At 40.9% G+C, this 18942-nt stretch overlaps 1 protein-coding gene across 1 annotated transcript; it reads left to right on the forward strand.

The window, feature by feature from the left end:
* Positions 1-1921: 1921 nt before the first annotated feature.
* mfsd2b (major facilitator superfamily domain containing 2B) lies at positions 1922-18937 on the forward strand. Its single transcript, XM_046373196.1, has 15 exons — positions 1922-2110; positions 2656-3011; positions 6922-7047; positions 7161-7285; positions 10923-11046; positions 12727-12805; positions 12937-13118; positions 14487-14577; positions 15287-15408; positions 15930-16013; positions 16290-16373; positions 16557-16666; positions 17652-17795; positions 18008-18184; positions 18575-18937. The coding sequence occupies exons 2-15, from the start codon at positions 2673-2675 to the stop codon at positions 18621-18623; spliced, it is 1836 nt and encodes a 611-aa protein (XP_046229152.1). The 5' UTR covers positions 1922-2110; positions 2656-2672; the 3' UTR covers positions 18624-18937.
* Positions 18938-18942: the final 5 nt, after the last annotated feature.

Genomic DNA, 18942 nt, shown 5'->3' on the forward strand with positions numbered 1-18942 from the left:
TTGTCTGTAATGTGGTTTTGGTAGAGGGGTTTGCATGCTTGGAATTTATAGAAAGGTCTGAGTTCATCAGCCAAGGTCTCCATGACATGTTTGTTGTCATGGTCTGAGGAGAGGCTTACTGTAGAGAGTAAACATCTTGAACTAAATGGGCTGCTCATGAAGATACTTTGTGGGACAAGGAAAGGCAATCAGTAGATATGTCAGAAGTCAAATATTCAATAAAGGGCCTAGAAGAATAACATAGAACTGTATTTCATTCCTCAGACAAGAATGTGTCAAAAAGACTTACTTCTTTTCAGAGTCAAGCTTAAAAACAACTATTTATTGTTTGTGTTTATAAAAAAATATTTTCCATAAGGGACTAAGGGACTTCAACAAAACAGTTGTTAAACAATGACAAATGAAACTATTGTGTCTTTCGTGGCACTGGAGGGAACTTTTTTAAGTTTAAAAAAAATATCTCAGCTTTGGTTTGTGAACATACGTGGGGTTTGAAAGAAGTGCACATTACCAGGAACAGGCAGTCAAACTCCCAGTCACACCCAGAACTGGGACAGAAAAATTACTCAGAGTATATTCAGAAACTGTTTTGTTTTAGAGGCTTGGTGACATTGGAACTATTCGCAGGGCTAGTTGGTGAACTACTGTAGCTGGCAAGTTAACCTCCAACAGGCTAGATAGCCAAGACAATAGCTCCCTATACAATCTTTTCTCTGGCATTTAATATTTCTGGGTTTCTGGTCATTTTTACCTATAATAATAATTTTGGGGATTATGCATCATTTCATTCAGTAAAGATTTTAGTGAAAATAAGATGGCTTAGTTACTATCAGGACCATGAGTTCATACAGTTTATCCAACAGATCATAGTGTACCATCATCTTTGTGGAGCGGTTTAGACTGTACTCCACTAAAGGAGGTTAAATACTTTATGTTCCAATATTTTGAAGGACTAAATATCTCAGCCTGTGCTGGCCGGATTTAACCTGTTTTATTTCTTTTTTATATATCTGTTGTCTTAAACTTTATGAAAGTGCAATAATAAATCACAGGAGTTTCCCTTTAAGCTCACCACACAACCAATATACCTTAAAGGTCACTTTAATGATATGTAAAACTCGTAAGTTTGTACTAAAACTTGTAAGTTTTACATATTGTAGCCCACTTAAAAGCAACATTAAGCACAACAGACCACAAAATATTTCGCAGTGGGTAATCTACACAATAGTGATGATGATGATGATGATGATGCAGTTTGGGAAGTATGTGTCTGGATGCTTGAGCGCGTCCGTGGTGAGTTCTTTTCATAACCACACCTTTCCAGTTCTCTGTTCCAAAGAGTCACACGCAGGTAATTCGCCGTGAATGAAACGAAACCAAACTGCATTTAAAACATTCCACTTCCTAAGAAACGATCATTTACTAGCAGTAAGTTATTTATACACGGGTCATAAGAATGCATTTATAAACAGATTTAAAGCCTGTGAAACAGGCCACTTCTTGTAAACAGATCTGTCACCAAGCGTGGACGACTGCCAGAACAACAGTTGTCAAAGATAATAAGCTACTGATTTTAATCTCATTTGATATCAGTCGTAGATTATAATAAAAAATAATGAGGTTAAAATAGTGAGGTTAAAAATAATCACCCCACAACTCACTAAAACTACTAGATATATGCATAAAAACTATGAAAATGTATTTCTGATGCGTCCTCCCAGTGGAGTGCCTTCTCATCCAAAACACATATCGCTGGTGTCAAACCATCGCCTGCCATAATCTCCTTACAGATGTGCGCACACACACACACACACACACACACACACACACACACACACACACACACACACACACGGCATAGGCCACATACACGCAAGCCGTGAGTGTCATTTTCTTCCATGGCCGCTGCAGGGCGCAGCGCCGTCACTGCAGGCTCAAACAACTGTGTGTGTGGAGACGCGCAAATCATCTCCATCCTCCGCAGTCTCCCTCTCATCCTGTCCGTCTGTCTGACTGACTGACTGACTGACTGGCACTTCACCGCACTGACCAGTCAAACAAACTAACCGTCTGCACCACTGACAGCGCCGACTGCTTTTCTAGACACGAGGTAAGATCATAAATAGTGTTTCTCCTTTTTTAAAATGTGCTTTAAGGTTCTTATCAAGTGTGCGGAGTGTTTGCTTATGGATGCCCTTATAGTAATAGTAAGATGAGGGCAGTTAACACACACACACACACACACACTCCTTCGCGGGACATCGTCACATTTTGCACTCCTATTTGCTCGTTTTCAGTCGTTGCCAGCTGTGCAAGCTGTCAAACACAGCAGATGATGGTAACCTGAATGACATTTTAATTTTTGTAGGCTATGTATTTGAAAAGGTTGCTTAAGATATGAGCTTGTGTGTGTGAGTGTGTGTGTTTTTTGTGTGGTCTTGTTGCATTCATCTCCACTCTTGTGCGTTGTCCCATTAACGTGTGTTTTTGTACGTGCATCCAAAGAACAAGTCTTTGTCTGTGCTCATATATGTGTGTTTACGTGCCTGCATTCTTGTGTTTGTATGTTGCAGTACATGCATGTCATTGTGTGTTTTGCATATATGTGTGGCACCGCCTGTCTGACTTTGCCCTTCCCTCCTGGCCTCATTCCAGAGTACAACAGCATGTGAATGGCGGCAGAAAGCGGCAGAGTTGTCACAGAGGAGCAGGAGGAGCTCCCAGCCTCTGGAGCCGTCACTCACATGCGCCACACACACACCCGGAGTCAGAGCCACATCCAGTTTCACCCTCTGACACACACACAGTGGCAGACTCCTCGCACTCTTGCTCACACGAGGAGTCACAGTCACACTCACTTCAGCACTCCCGCACACACGCAGTCCCACAAATACAGCTGCCGCCTCACACACAGCCTCTCAGCCATGACCAAGGCAGAGAGGGCAGCGCAGGGCTCGACAGGGAAGCTCATCAAGCCAACTGAACCGCTCTTCCCCAAAACTCCTCAGCAGGTAAGATCACATTTTTCATACTGTACTGACTCTTGTATGGACTCTTGCTACACAGTCAGGCACCAAATCTGAGTGAAATTCTCTGTCTCATGTGGTGGGTTTGCAGCTTAGTTTGGCTGTGTGTGACGTGACATGATTGAGTAAAGGGGAGATAAAAAGATGGAAAGTGTGATCTCTTCAGTCGCTTATCTGTTTGAGATTAATCAGCTGCATTGTTTTCCTGTGAGCTGTAATCCCACAGATAGTGGATTCAGTGCTTGGAAGTTGATTGTTTTCATTCGAGAAAGGTTGCTCCTGCTGACAGGATGAACTGCTAGATGATTGCTTTCTTTTTTCTGATATCAGTAGACTTTGGTGATGACAACTGTTGTGATCACATCCATAATAGGAAGAAAGAGGGGATGAATAGTAAGAAAGGGTGACTCACTCATGTTTTGCAAAAACAAGAAAACTGGGTCGACTTTCTTTTCTGTTATTTTTAATTTTGTTTACATTGTTTAGCTTTATGAGAGCTTAGCATGTGATTTCAGTTTGAGTGTGAGAAGGTGATAAGTTTCTAAAGTAAGCCAGCCTCTTGTGTGTGTGAGATTACATTGGTATTTGTATGCTACTATGAAGTACAGGAAGCTGTGTGTTCAGGTTGATGCTCTCTATGAATGCCTTGTCCACAGGTTGTAAAGCCATGGAAATGTATGACAGAGAGCAAAACATTTACTTGGAGTATCGGCCCTTTATTAAGGTAGATACCATATTAAGGAGACAGTTTCACTGTCATAATGCAATACCAGGGCAGTTAGTCATTTATTTTCTGTTTTGTCACACTGGCTCAAGGTGCCCACTGAACCAGCTTTACATCACCAATCAAACCAGTTCTGCAACAGTCTTTTCTCTGCCAGACTTCTTTTGACTCAGTGGAGTATGTGTCAGCTTTATTACAAATAAATTATTTTTAGTTTCTCTAAAGATGGTAGAATTTTGCTGATAGAAAACGCTGTAAAACATAAGATCCCCTGTTACCATAAAAATATCAGTTAAATGAAGTAAGTTTGAATAATTTATTTATTCAGTAATTATTGTAAAGTGAAACCAACTTAGTTACGTTCACTTAACCGGTTCAGTTCCAAAAATCCAGACACGGAATTGATCACAACACTCACGAAGCTCCTGCTTTCTCACATATGGCCAACTCCTATTCACTTTACAGTAGTTGATGGAAACTCAAATCTGCATTTTGTTTTGCTCATTTTCTTGAAGTTTTGGATGTGTAAAAACTTGTTTCTTTAAATGTATTTAAGGAACACTAGAAAATTAGAAATGTTAGGCTGATCTAAATTGAAATTGCTAAAACTTTTAATTATTATATTACCTTGTATTTACATTAAATGCTAAAAAGCAGAGTATTAGCAGAGTACACTAAAAAACAGGATTAAGTTAAGAATGTCTGAACAGGGCATAACAGATGAAAGGGATTTCTCCCTTTCACACAGTAGTTTCACAGTCAGTAAACTCCAGACAAAAAGCCTTCAAATCCACCTCAGAGCTTTGTCGCTGTGACATCAGTCCATTTCTAGGTTTTGGATTGATTTCCTTTAAGTTTGGCCAGTGTTACCAGGCTAATGGTGACATTTCAAGGGCTTCCTGCCATCACTGACATCATCGACTTTTGTTTTCATACTCATAATCCATAATCTGAATCAACAGCACAAAGCTACCGCATTTAAGAACATGACCTTGATACCTAATCAGAATTGTCAGAAAATCCTTCAGCGAATAAACATTTAAACTGCTTTGTGGATCAGTTTTACCAGCTTAGCATGCAAACATTCAGTGTACACATTTTATTTGGAAAATATAGCTTGGCTTGAGTTGTTTTTTCCCCCCTCCTTTCTTGGCACTAGAATTATCCTCAATCCTTATTTGAATTGCTTGTGGCACAGTCCAGGCATTTAAAATGGTTTTTCCCCTAATGGTTCAGGATTCATTAACTTTGGAGATTAGTCTTATCTGTCCTTCTCCCTTCTTTGTAGACAGTCTGAACTTTGCAGATGCTCCCTTTACTCTGAGCCAGTGTTAAAGTGTGCTGAATTGTGTTTATGTGGTTTTGTTTGTGCATCCAGACAACAGCAGAAAGGATATCCTGTTTAACGTCTTTGATGATAAGAACTCAGTAATGAAGGATTGAGTGTGAGAGTTTGGAGGGAAGGAACAAGAGTTTAGAGAGGGAGAGAGCAGTGCTGGGAGCACAGGGTATTTTTGCACATCATCAGTTAAGCAGCATTCTCCAGACACCAAAGACTTTAATTTTTCTCTCCAATTAGGGGTAATTGCAGTGAGAGTGGAAGAAGAGAGAGTTTTGAAGTCGGAACCGCCGCGCAGCCTTTACTTACCTCTGACCCGCTTGTCTTGCGATTGAATAATTACACCCCTCCCTCATGGTAATTGTCGTTCTCGAACCCCTGCATGTTTTGATGGGGCGAAAAATGAAGGAAGAGAAAACGTGAGTCGGATAATAACAGTGTGTCGGTTGCGGCTGTGGTTTCTTTGGTGATTTCCTTCTTTCATGAAGCTCTGAGGGGAGTAGCTGTGGGCCAAGCCCGAGCCAGTGGATGTGGAGGTAGACAGTTTTGTGTGTGTGTGTGTGTGTGTCTGACACCAAAGGTTATACAGAAGGGAGGAACAGGCAAAGGCTGATACGCGTGTGCAGCCTCAGAGACAGTCATAAATATCGGGCTCCCTAGACTGTGGTGTCTCGTCTTATTCATGTGTGAAGATGAAAGTTTGGCCTCCTCGCTGCACACGCACACACACAGACACAAATACACACACAGAGTCACGTGCCTGATGGTTTTAGCAGAGAGGGGGGAAACAGAGCTGTGGATAACTCGGTGGGTTCCTCAGGCTCCTCTGTGTGCCTTAGAGTGTCTGCACAGATACACCACAGTGTAAACAGCTGGTAGGGGGTCTCCTTCTGATCCTCCATTTTGCACACACACATTTAAACATATTGTAACCTTGAACATCCTTCTTGTCTGCTTAACCATCCTGAACATACAGGAAGATTGATGATGAGCTTGAAGACAACTTGTATTCAATTTGAAATCATGAGAAAACAGTGTGACGTGGTAGCACTTAAGCAACTCCTTTACATTTCTCAACATTAAACCTAATCATTGAATTGTTGCAATATGAAGTTGAAGAAGCAATGTTATTTTAGGAGCACCTGAAATAGAATTTGAAAGGATTCAGACTCTGAATGTCAAAAATGTTCTCTGTGACTCATACATTTTTTTGAGAGTAACACACCTAACTTCGGGATGGGGTGTTTACTGTAGGTAACTGTCATTGCTCGGCCCTTGCTAAAATAGGCAGCTGCAATTTTTCATGGAATGAAGCTAAAATGGAAACGAAAGCTAGTTTAGCTGGTTGGGTTTTAAGGAAAGTACGATGCTGTACTAATTCTATTGGTCTGTTTTCATGTACGCCTTTTGTTGTCAGTGGTGTAACAGAAACTTACAGCTTATCGTGTTAACAGTGATCCATCCTTGCTCATTGGCTATTGAAATTCTTTATTTATACATTCTTTATGTATACTCCTGATTTCCTGTTCCAGGAATACTTCTGATGAAGATCTTAGCTATAAAAGCATGCAGACTGTGATCTAAATACATATACTTTTTCACATTATGTCAAATGTATTATTACATCCATGAATATGGGACTCACATACCTTTTGTGTCCATACATAAAAGTAATTACCCAATAGTTTAAATTTTAACAGGAAGCAGTTGTCTTGTTTGGTTTATGTTAGCAGTTTATTTCTCATTCCAGCTTTGGATTGCACATTAGCAGCCTTACCAACAAGGACACCATTATCCTGTTATAATTCTCTTTGTCACCTGTGTCTTCACAGACTGAGTTGAGCCACAAGTTGTCAATATGCAGTAAGCTGTGTTTCGCCATCGGTGGTGCTCCCAAAGAGGTGGCTGCCAGCGCCACAGCCTTCTTCCTGCAAATCTACCTTCTTGATGTTGCTCAGGTAACGTATTTGAGGACAAAAAGAACGAGAAAGAGTGTGTCTTGCTCTTGTACGTGTGTGAGTTTTGTGCCTGCACATGTTTTTTATTTGCCTGTCCCTGCTGTGCTCTGCAGATCAACGCCTTCCAGGCCTCCATGGTGCTGTTCATTGGTAAAGCCTGGGGTGCAGTGACTGACCCCATTGTCGGCTTCTTCATTACAAAGAGCAGATGGACCAAGATTGGCCGACTCATGCCCTGGTGAGCTCCCTGCTCACACTATGAAGGAAACCTATGAATTTCTCTGTAATTTTTATTCCTCTTACATCTTCCTGTATCTCTATCATTGATTTTTATCTTACTCCTTTATTTTTTCATTGGCTGCAAAAAGGAAGAAAAGCAGATCTGAAATCATCTGACTGCACACAAATGTTGATAATTAGACAGTACTTTTGGGAAGGACAGTTCATGCCTTCAAGATATTGACACAAATGAAGTGAGGTTGAAATTAATTCACAAAAGTGTATTGTTTAATTATGATGCAGCTTTTTAAGAAAAGGTGCTGAATTCTGTTCTTGCATTTTTGCTCAGCTGCCAAGTTATCCAAAAGCCCAGTGAAAATGGAATATCAGTTTGTTTATGTAAGCTAATAAACTTAGGGGAAATCATTCTTCTTTCCTTAGATAACAGATGGTAAAGTGCTGCTGTTGACATACAGATAGACTTGCGTGAAGGGCTGTAATTTCTCGACTGATTATGAAACTTGTTTACGTTTGCTCCCACTCTCTCAGATGTAATTATGGCCAATACATCATGCTAATGTTTGTGCAAAATCTAAACAACAACAAGTTGTGCATTCCAGTTTCGGATGATTTTGAAATTATTCTCAGGCTCAAGCCTCTGACCTGAGGACTGATTTGAATAAACAGGCATTGTGCTTTAATTACACTATTCCATTCCAACCTGTGATGAGCTCTACAGACTCTATGCCTACGCCCTTGAAGCATACTTGTGATGCCGTAGAACAACAGACAGAGATGTTCATCTGCATTCTTTTATAAATGATATGCCACTGTACTTCCCAGTGACATTACATTTACATAACACCTCATTTCACATTTGGGCATCATCGTCGTTTTCTTTGTGTGCAAAATTTTCTTCTGTATCTCAAGGCCTTGAAGTACAATTTTATTTTGTGGTTTTACAGTTCTGGATTATATAAAACTAATACCACCATTTTCATAAATCACCATTTTCAGTGATGATTATTTTTTAAAGTGGATATGTGCGTTTATGCAAAGTATGTCTTTTGAACACATTAGCGTGACACCTACTGTAACTAAAAATCCAGTTTCTAATGCCTGCTGCATTATAAACCATAAATTACACACAAGCTGACAGCGCTGGAGGGGAACCAAATCCAGTGTGTCCAGCCAGCCGCACTCAATACCAGACAGATGCTGATGGCTGTTAAATCAGCTTTGATTATCCCTGGGAAGCTGTAGGTGTGTGTGTTTGTGTGTGTGTGTGTGTTTGCCCATGTGTGTATACTTTGTGTGGTATACGTGGGTATTTTCAGTGCGCCTTCATCAGTATTTGTGATGAGATTGCAAGACACTCCCTCGTTTTTGTCACTGTTTGGAAATTCCCCTCTGCCAGCATCCAACAGGAAGTGTCTTTCCCCCTCACATCCACAACCAGATATAAAGTGATTTGTATCTTTGCCCTAAGTTCTTTAGGATGGCGTTATTTGGCTCAAAACACCCACTTGGGTGCTTCCCTGTTTATTATTTTGTGATTGTAGTGATGCACAGTGGCAAGCAGAACCTTAAGAAGGCTTTCTTTTCTTCCCTCAGAGACAATGATAGTATATGTGCGGTGGAAGAAGTACTCCTTTACTCAAGCCTTTTAGTTAAATCCTGCAGTCAAGGAAAAGTAAAGAAGTGTTATTAACAACAAGTGCAAATACTTGGCCCCTGTAACTGATGTATCATTATACAGTATGTTACATTAATAGATTGTTAACAAATGCATTGACATATAAGTGGCCTTTTACTGTTGTGGCTTGCCCAGATGCTACTACTTGTATTAAATGTACTATATGTACTAAATGCTTGGAGATGTTAGATGATTAATCATCCACGAAAGAAGAAAAGGTCCTCTACCTAAGTCTATATTCTTCTCTTCCCCTCTAATCTTTTTTTTTTGGGGGGGGGGGGGGTTGTTGTAAAATATTGGATAATTTTCCTCCTTGGACATTGAGAACAGTTTAAATGAAACCATCTGAAAAGTTCAGCGTAGAAGTCACTGTGTGGTGCAGCTACTAACCACTCATAGACATCTGAAACCTTTGATGAGGGGCCTCAGCCAGATTTTTATTTTTTTTGCTTTTTGGAAGGGGGTCACAAGTCAAAACGGCTGGAAACCCCTGTTTCTATTTTCAACATTAGATTATGTTTTATGAGATTATCAAGTTTTTATTTAGCTTTGTAATTTGGGAAGCTGTGAAATATGTAGTTGACTTTAAAGTACCTTATTGCACTCTGAAAGACAGCAGAATAGAAGCAACATAAAATGTAAACGCTCAAGTATTAAAAATGCACTTAAGCACAGTGCTCGAGTTCACGTACTAAGTTACCTTCCACCATTGGTATATATGAAGACTACTAAACCCAAAATCAACCAAGAAAGTGTTCTCTTACTCACCGACACCTGTTCCACTGCACATTTTCTAACTAACATGCTGCAAGTCAGATAGGAGAGAAATGTACGTGTCAGCCTCGTATCAACCTTCTCTGGCATAGTTAAGACTGTGCAAATTATTTGGACAGGTGTGAATGTCCATTCATGCATGCCTGATGTGTGAGAATATGCGAGTGTGTTTGCGCACGAACCTCTCCCCAAACACAGTCATCTTGCAGGAACATTCTAACTGTCCCATTCACTGACCCTGGGGCCCTTTCATCACTCCCATGACCAAGCGGTCAATACTGCAGCACCAGCGTTGTCAGTTGCCTTTGTTCAAGCAAACAATCAGGAAGAGAGTGAGGTGGACGGGCTGGACAATGCTAGAAATGACTATTCCCGGCCTTTACTCTCTACCTCTTTCTCCAACCCTCTCTGTTTTTAATTCCTGGTGTAAAGGTCAGAACCCCTGCAGGTTTTGTCACCAAAATTCCCCCAATCCATTTTTCTACCTGTAGTTATGCTGTGTATTATAGCTTTTTCAGGCTCGAGACTGCATGACAAACATATTCAATTTGCTTTTTAAAGAAAAAGGAGAAAAGGGTGGAGAATATATCAATGTTTACAGATATGTCATAGTGTTAATCACCCATAATCATTCTGAAACACACAGCTGTTCACTTTAACCATAATGACACATGTCAGTTGTTTACATATGAATTATACGTGGGCCACATACTGTATCACTCCAAGTCCTGAGAAAAGCATAACACAGCGGAATTGCTTCATGCTGCGTTTGCTTGAATGTGTATTGCATATCCATGTGTTTGTTTGCGTGTATGTGTGTGCAGATCTTTAAATACTATGTGGGTTTGAAATACTGTGGTATTTCCCTGCTTGCTTGCTTGCTTCCTCCCAGGAAAGATTCCTATCATACTTGCAGCAACATCATCATTTACCAGTTAGCTTAGTGCCACTGTAATCTGCCAGAAATATGGCCTGATTTTAACACTGTACTGCTATAAAAATTACATAACACAACAACTCATCATCATCCCTACTCTGACAGCTTATGATGCCTGCTTAGAGATAACCTATAACCATAATTAATTGGAACAAATTATAAGATGTAAACTTATGTAATATTATTTATTTATTTATTTTACTCAAAACTTTTTCCCTGTCTCACCTGACATGTGTTTGTGTTCTCTAGGATGGTGGGTTGCACTCCATTCCTGGTGGTCTCCTACTTCTACCTCTGGTTTGTTCCTCCTTTCATCAGTGGGAGGTTCATCTGGTACCTAGGCTTCTATTGCCTCTACCAAACCCTCATCACTGTAAGTATGAGTGTCCTGTCAGAAGTGCATTTGATGTTTAAGAAATCTGAAATGGTGCACTTGTGCCTCAGATAGCTCAGCGGGACTTCACATGCAGTACAAGAGAGACGTCACTTGGCAGACGGGAGATGAAAGCTCTGATTAATACAGCTCATCCTCCACAGATGACACAATACATAATATATAGATAAAATGCAGCAAACATTACAAATAACAAACCTTAAAGTGAGGATGATTATAGTCATCTCTGGCAGGCTCCAACAGCAGACAGTAGGATTTACACTTTGATTTGTGAGATGTGCAGCAGATTAGAGCCCAGAGCCTTTAGATACCTCACCTCAAAGGGGAAGTGAGGTTATTTAGGTTGCCTTTTGTTATTATGGTCCAGACCATTCATCTCTGTCTCTGCCCTGCTCTGCTCTGGGGTAACCCATATAACATGTGCTACAGAGCGTGTAGACCGCTGTGGCCACACTGCGGCAAGCTGTAATGGCATGTCATTCTAACTACTTGATAAGTATATAGTCAGTCCTGCCAGGAACCTCTTGCTGGGTAAATGCTGGTTACTTCTTTTAGCCTTCCCTCATTGTCTCTGGATGTGTGTTTGTGTGAAGTTAGCTGGGAAAGGTCAGCTGTTATCATTCAGAGGGTCGCAGGTTGTAAACAATAGTTAGGATGCTATATGTCATCTGTCAATTTAATCAACAAATAATGGGTTTCTATGATATTTATCAGTTCTCACTTCTATCTGCAGTGAAAAGTTAAGCAGGTTCAATTCTATAATGGTTTGCATCCAGTGAAGGCCCCATAAATGACATGTTGTATAGAAGCAGTGGCTGAAAAAAATCCTTTCACGGGCCGCGTTTATTTTCGTCGTGGCTATGCATGCTTGTTCAGCCACAGTGCTGACTGGGCCCTTGTGTAAATTACAAAGTGAGGCAGGCCTATTCTCTGAGAGAGGTGGTGAGGAAGGAGAAAACAGAAAGCTGAGGTTGGCCGACATGGAAACTGCAGAGATAGCTTTTGATATATATACAGTTTTGCATTTTCACAGGGACATGTAGATAAAAGACAACTAAAGATATCTTGGGTGTTCCCATTTCATTTTGACTAAAATGTCACGACTCGACAAGTGTCAAAAGCCAGGCTAGCTGTAAGGCTGTACTTCAGCACAGCATGCTAACATGTTCACAATGACCATCTAAGTTTATCATGATGGCATGCTAACATTTTCTGATTATCAAGAATATACAGTGCATAAGATGAGATAAGATAAGATACTGAGACTAATGGGAATGTCATCAATTTTGCAAGCGTTTAGTCACAAACCAAAGTATTCTGGGCAAATTTTGAAAAGTTAAGCGATCAAACTAATTTCAATTCAGTTTGAAAGTGTATCAAATTTTATGACAATCAATATGAAAAGTTGTTGACATAGTCCCTTAACATCATGGTGATGCTAAAGGAAATGTCAGGAAATCAGCAAAGTCATTCAGTATTGGCAAAGCATGTTTGAACCTTGAATGTTTCGTGGCAAACCTTTGAATTGTCATGTAGATATTTTGGTCAATCGACCAGCTAGAGCCATGCTGCTAACATGGCTGAAATTAAAAACTCTGATGTGTTATTTGTATCTATTTTGTACCCAAGCCGTGACTGTGTCTTTCTGCCTCACTGCAGTGCTTCCATGTGCCTTACTCTGCTCTCACCATGTTTCTGAGCACCGACCAGAGAGAAAGAGACTCAGCCACTGCATACCGTAAGGTCTTTTAATAGACAAAAAGCTGTTGTTAATACCTGCAAAACAAATTAATCATTTTAATCCTTTCATTTTTGTGTGGATGAATTACTTTGAAGTACTGAAACTGATTTTTACTTGTATGATTTCAGGAATCACAATGGAGGTGCTGGGGACACTTGTGGGTGCTGCCATCCAGGGCCAGATTGTGGCCAGCGCTCACACTCTGAAGCACTGCCCGACTCATAATATGTCTGCCGGTTACCTTGGCAACAGCAGCGGGGCAGAGATCGTCAAGAGCCTTGTGCGCTCCCAGGACTACCTGTCACACTCTGTAAGTGTCACTGTGCCAAGCCAGGAGCCCAGGTGTGCTCAAAGTAGGCCACAGAGTTAGTTTGAAAATAACTTGGACTGTCATCAGTGTTCTCACTTAACGTGGCGCTGCGATGTGTGCTCAAGGTGGTTTACTTTTGCTAAATATCCGAGGTTGAAAAAAGCAGTGCTTTATGAAAAGGAGGATTGTTCAAAATCTGGGTCCATATTTACAGACTGTCTGCGTGTTCTGATATCCAAAATGGCTTCGTGTTTTAACCCATGTAACCCATGTGATTGAAAGGAGACGCCGCTGTTTGATATTTGAACCTAACATCCTGAGCAAGCTCCCCTCTCATGACCACAAAGGGGGTTCCTCCCTCACATCAGACTCCAAACTGTGGCCCCCACATTCAGGGGTCTCCGCAGTCTGTAAGTCATTAGGTCTATTTATATCTACACAGAGTGTTTGAAAGCACCCCAGATTCAATATGTTGGAAATATTGGTCTTTTACTTTAGACTGCAGCTTAGCTTAAAGCCAGAGGAAAAGGAACATGATAGGACACTTTTAAAGCCACATTTCAATTTGCAGAGCTGTGAATAAACTACTGATTGCAGTTGTGAATTCATCACGGGACCCTTTGTGAAGATGAAACAAGCCAGAGTCCAAACTGTCCTGCACTGGATTTTGGGTTACACCGCAGCTATTTGGGCTTCAAATGGTTCTTTTCCAAAGGATTTTGGGTGAACTCTATCAGGGCAACCCACTTGCCACGCCAAACCCTCTGCAGCCACCCTCTAAATTCCTCCGTGGTCGCTGGTGAGGGTGGCACACCGTCTGGGCCAACCAGGTCTGCCCTCGGAAACAGGGAGTGTTTGATGTGCATAAATAATAATGGACTGCTGGGCTGAGCCACATGGAAAAATAGCAAACAAACAGAGGTTGTTTAAAGCAGAGCAGTTCCTGTGAGTGTACGGTATTAAATGGCTAAGGTTGTATTTTAGGATGCAGTTCTTCTTGAGGTTTCTTAAAGCTTATGCCTGTATTTGTACAGTGAAATGTGCATGGTGGACCTTTCAGTTTAAACTAACATGGAAAACAACACAAAAAGTCGCAGGCAATAAATCATGCACTGATGAGATTTGTAATGGGAAGAAGTGAAAAGAAAGCAAAATAAACACAGCCATCAGTTCGGCAAATTTACCTGCCGTGACAATCTGATTCCAGAATGGACGTGTAGCATGTCGAAATGAAGCACTTCAATTTTTTAAGTCTCTGAGAACGTTATAAATTAAAGATTGAGGAAACGCTCAGAATAGGCTGGATTTTACTGACTGTAAGAAAAGATGGACTGATGTAGGCTGCATATTTTTTCTTTGTCTCTACAGAAGGAGGTGTATATGATAGCTGCTGGTGTTATAGGAGGAGTGTTTCTCATCTGCACTGTGGTGATGTTCCTGGGAGTCAAGGAGAGAGACGGTGAGACTTTTCTTTTTGGGTCTGAGGACTATAGTGCTTTTTGTTTAAAAAATGAATCATACATAATTTTCACGATTAAATAGCCATTTAAAGCAGTACTCACAGTCAAGTTTACTCGTCACAAACGGTACTACTCAGCTCTCCAGACAACCCTGATGATTTCATCAAGTAATCATTAAATAATTTCTCAAGCAAAATGTCAAACACCAGCTTGTCTCAGTTTCTCAAATGTGAACGTTTGTCGCATTTCTCCCTCTTTTTTAGCATTTTGAATTCAATATCATTTGGTTTTGGACTGTTGGTTATATCAAACAAGCAATCTTTGTACTATTTTTCACCATTTTATAGCCTTGGAAATAAAAAGCCATGAGCTGCAACCGTAACGAGCTATTCCACATTTTGGGACACATTTTGGATTGCACCCACTGTAGTCAGGGATGAAATTAATACCCTCTGGGCATCCCTTAGTGGTAGTGGTCTAAGAACCTACTTAATTGTGACACTCACAACTCTATTTTAATTGGGGACTGTAATGTTGAATTCATTGCGACTGAATTTAGTACAACTGAAAGTGCTTTCTGATTTAGGTGTGCACACACTGTGATGCAGGGGCAGTTCCAGAATCATCAGTTAGCAGATCCATCGCCTTTCTCTTACTGCATGTTATCTGATACGCCGCACACTCATATTTCACATGAAACCGTTTCAGATCCGTATGCCCCCAAGACTGAGAAGCAGATTCCATTCTATAAGGGCTTCATCCTGGTGATGAGACACGGACCGTACCTCACTCTAACTGCAGCATTCCTCTTCATCACTGTCGCCATTCAGGTAAATTTATTTATAAAGCACTTCTCAGACATGACACTCAGATTTACAGTAAATGGAGCCAATCCTGGGTCCTGAAAGTGTGGAAGACTTGCTGGCGCTCAATGTTGATTTGATCAATTTAGAAGAGCACTTACTGAAAGCTCATGGTTTAAAGCATGTTTTAAAGTCCCAGTACTCTTGAGAGTGATAACCAGTGCAGCACAGTCTTGCTGTTTGTCTGTCACATGCAGGCTGACACTTCAGCTTTGACGCACTCTAGTTTAGGCTGTTTAAATAATTGCAGACTTTCCAACTTTTGCATCGGATCTATTTCCGTACATTTTTGCCCTCTCATCTCAGAGGAGGTGTCAGTTGTCATCCGTGCGGGGTCGGAGTGGGAATAAATCACTGCAAAACACCGTCAGCAGCTTCTCCAGTCACTTCATTTGGCACTCAGCACGGCAAGCTGAGAGCCGAGCGACAGTGCTGAGTAGACAAGACAAGACTGACTGATCTGAATGTTTGATCTCTGATTTCTGCAGCTGGTACAGAGCAACTTTGTCCTCTTCTGCACTTATGCTGCTGACCTGAGAGATCACTTCCAGAACATTGTGTTGACCATCCTGGTGAGTGCTCCTTAATTTTTTTTTCAATACTAGCAATATTTTTAGGACTATTATTTCCCCTATGACCATGTTAGACCTTTACTTGAACCACAGCAGCTGTTTTAGATGAATTTGAGATTTTTATGTGATGAATATTTCATTTTGAGAGAACACTTTTCGAGCTGCTAATTTTCTCCTTTAGTATTATTTCAGCCTTACTTACCAGAATGAGTCATATTCAGAACAAGCGTCTGCATGTATGCATCATACATTGTCTGCTTGCACATGTTTACTCAGGTTTCTGCAGTGATAAGCATCCCATTGTGGCAATGGTTTCTTCAGAGGTTTGGGAAGAAGACAGCAGCTTTTTGTGGTATCACAGTGAGTATACAGTTTTTATTTAGGCTTGCCAGGACAGCTTTTAACACAAACCCTTAGACTACTTCTGCCATCTAGGGGGCAAAATTGGAAATGCAACATCTTTGTCTGAATCACAGGAACACATTTGAAAAATGTTGTTAGAGGGTTTTGAGACCTTGTTTATGACTCTTTCCCTCTATCTAGTGGATCATGCCCTTCACCATGATGCTTGTCTTCATCCCCAATGTTGTGGTGGCCTACGTTGTGGCAGTTTCTTCTGGGCTCAGTGTGGCTGCCTCGCTTCTGCTGCCATGGTAAGACGAGGCTTCACTCAAGAGGACCATCACTTATTGTATTATGTAATTTTTTTTAAATGAATTTAAAGTCCCCCTAGACTTTAAATCCAATCTAAACCCCCCTTTAGCAATTTTAAAACAGACAACTAGATGGACTGGAGACTTTGTTCTGCCTGTCCAGGGCGTCTCCTTGCTGTCTTCCAAGTTTATGTTCGGAGAGCTCCTCCAGTGAGCACTGAAAGAGAATACATTTATATCCCAAAAATATCCAAAGTGCTCTAAGCCTCTGACATTGTTTATGTAATTTCAGTCCTGCTGTATGCTTTCTGTGCAGAGGTTGCTTGTGTTGGTTCCTGGTTTGATATTAAAGTGGCATTAGTCTAACCACAATAGTGCGCTAAGATGCTGTTAGTTACTGGGTGCCTATGGGCCCCTGTACATTCACATGGGTCGTGTCACGGTCATGAAAGTGATGTCATTTTTATGAATTAGAGGCAGCGTCTACTATAAATCTTCTGTACCATCACAGAGCTAATACAGCAGCTGAGGTAAAGCATTCTTCTTCTCCCAGGCATGTCTAAGACCGTCCTCAGTCCTCACTCATCACTCTTGCCCCCTCCCTCAAACCCTGAATTACCTGGCCTCCTGTGGGGGCATGTTTAGTTTGGAAGAGGCCGATTGTTTATACCGTCTGTGGGCCGAGGCCAGCGGTACCACCCGCTGCTCATCGTCTAATCGTGTTATTAGCTCTGTAATTTTAGCCCACTGGTTTATCAGAGCGCTGTAAGTAGGCCTCACATCATCAGCTGCTACCATCTTGAGTGGTTGTATAAGACGATTAAAGCAGGAGTGTGACAGAGGTCTTAGGTGCACATCAGCTTAAAATTTTGCCATGTCATGAGTGATGTTGAGTATTAAAGACAAAGGACACATGCTCACAAAATCCTGCATACACACACAAAAAAAAGCTAATACAACAGACTGATGTGTTTTTCGAACCCAGGTCCATGCTGCCAGATGTGGTGGATGACTTCAGACTGGCCAACCCCTACTCTAAAGGCCATGAAGCCATCTTCTACTCATTCTACGTGTTTTTCACCAAGTTTGCTGCTGGCATCTCACTGGGAGTGTCCACCCTCTGTCTGGAGTACGTCTGCATTGCTGTCACACATGCACCATTAATCTACACACTATGATATTCTGTATTTTGCACTTAGCGTGTCTTGATACCTGGCAAAAATGCATGAACCCCTCACCTGATTTATGCTTCATCAGGTGAAATGTGTCAGGTTTTCTCATTTGTAGTGTCGATTTCTGTGTCTGAATGGAGTCTCTGCATGTTTGTCTGCTTGTGTGTAGGTTTGCAGGGTATGACACCGGCGCCTGCAAGCAGCCTGCACCTGTAGTGTACACCCTGAAGTTGCTGATTGGTGCGGCTCCAGTGGCCTTCATTGTTACAGGGTTAATGATCCTACTGCTCTATCCTATCAGCGAAGACGTACGACTCAGGAATAAAGTCTGCCTGGATGAGCTACGGTGAGTAGGAATTATCAATGTACACCTAAGGAAAAAAAGAGCTCAAACCTTTCCTTAAAGGGGCACTACAATAATTTTACACATTAAGTTCTGTTTACTCGTCACAAGGAAGACGACTCAGCTTGTGAATAGGGTTGTTTTGTGTCATTTTAATTAAAGTTTGGATATCTTGGTCAAAATTAAATTTGAAGATTCTTTTTGTTTATTTGTTGTCTTTTTTTAATGTGACCTTTTCTCCAAATTGCTGGAGTAACCAGTAGCAGAAAGTGGAAATACTGAAGTAAAGTACATGTACCTCAGAACTGTACCCATGTAGAACGCCTGAGTAAATGTGCTTAGTTAATTTCCACCACTGCTATTAATGTAGCACATTATTGATGTCTCCCACAGGAAACAAAGCATCAGCTCCAAAACAGTGGAAGATTTGAGTAACGTGTGACTTGGACCTTGAATGGAGAAAATCCACAAAGCCACGTATTCCAGCCAACACGGCTGGAAAGTAGTTCTTTAGTGTATATTACACTGATAAGGAATTCAATTGTTTTAATGTAAACATTTTTGTTTCATTTTCACATGTACTGTACAGTCATCTTGGATATATAATTATATAAGATTACATAATTTATATAAATGAATGTACATCATTATTTGCTGTGTTTAGCTCAACAGCAGTTATTTATTTATGATATACTATTACTGAGGGCTGATGATATGAAATGAATAAATGTTGTAGAGGTTGTTTGGCAGACCGTATACAT

This window comes from Scatophagus argus, chromosome 19 (assembly GCF_020382885.2).
Source record: "Scatophagus argus isolate fScaArg1 chromosome 19, fScaArg1.pri, whole genome shotgun sequence".
Taxonomy (NCBI): Eukaryota; Metazoa; Chordata; class Actinopteri; family Scatophagidae; genus Scatophagus; species Scatophagus argus.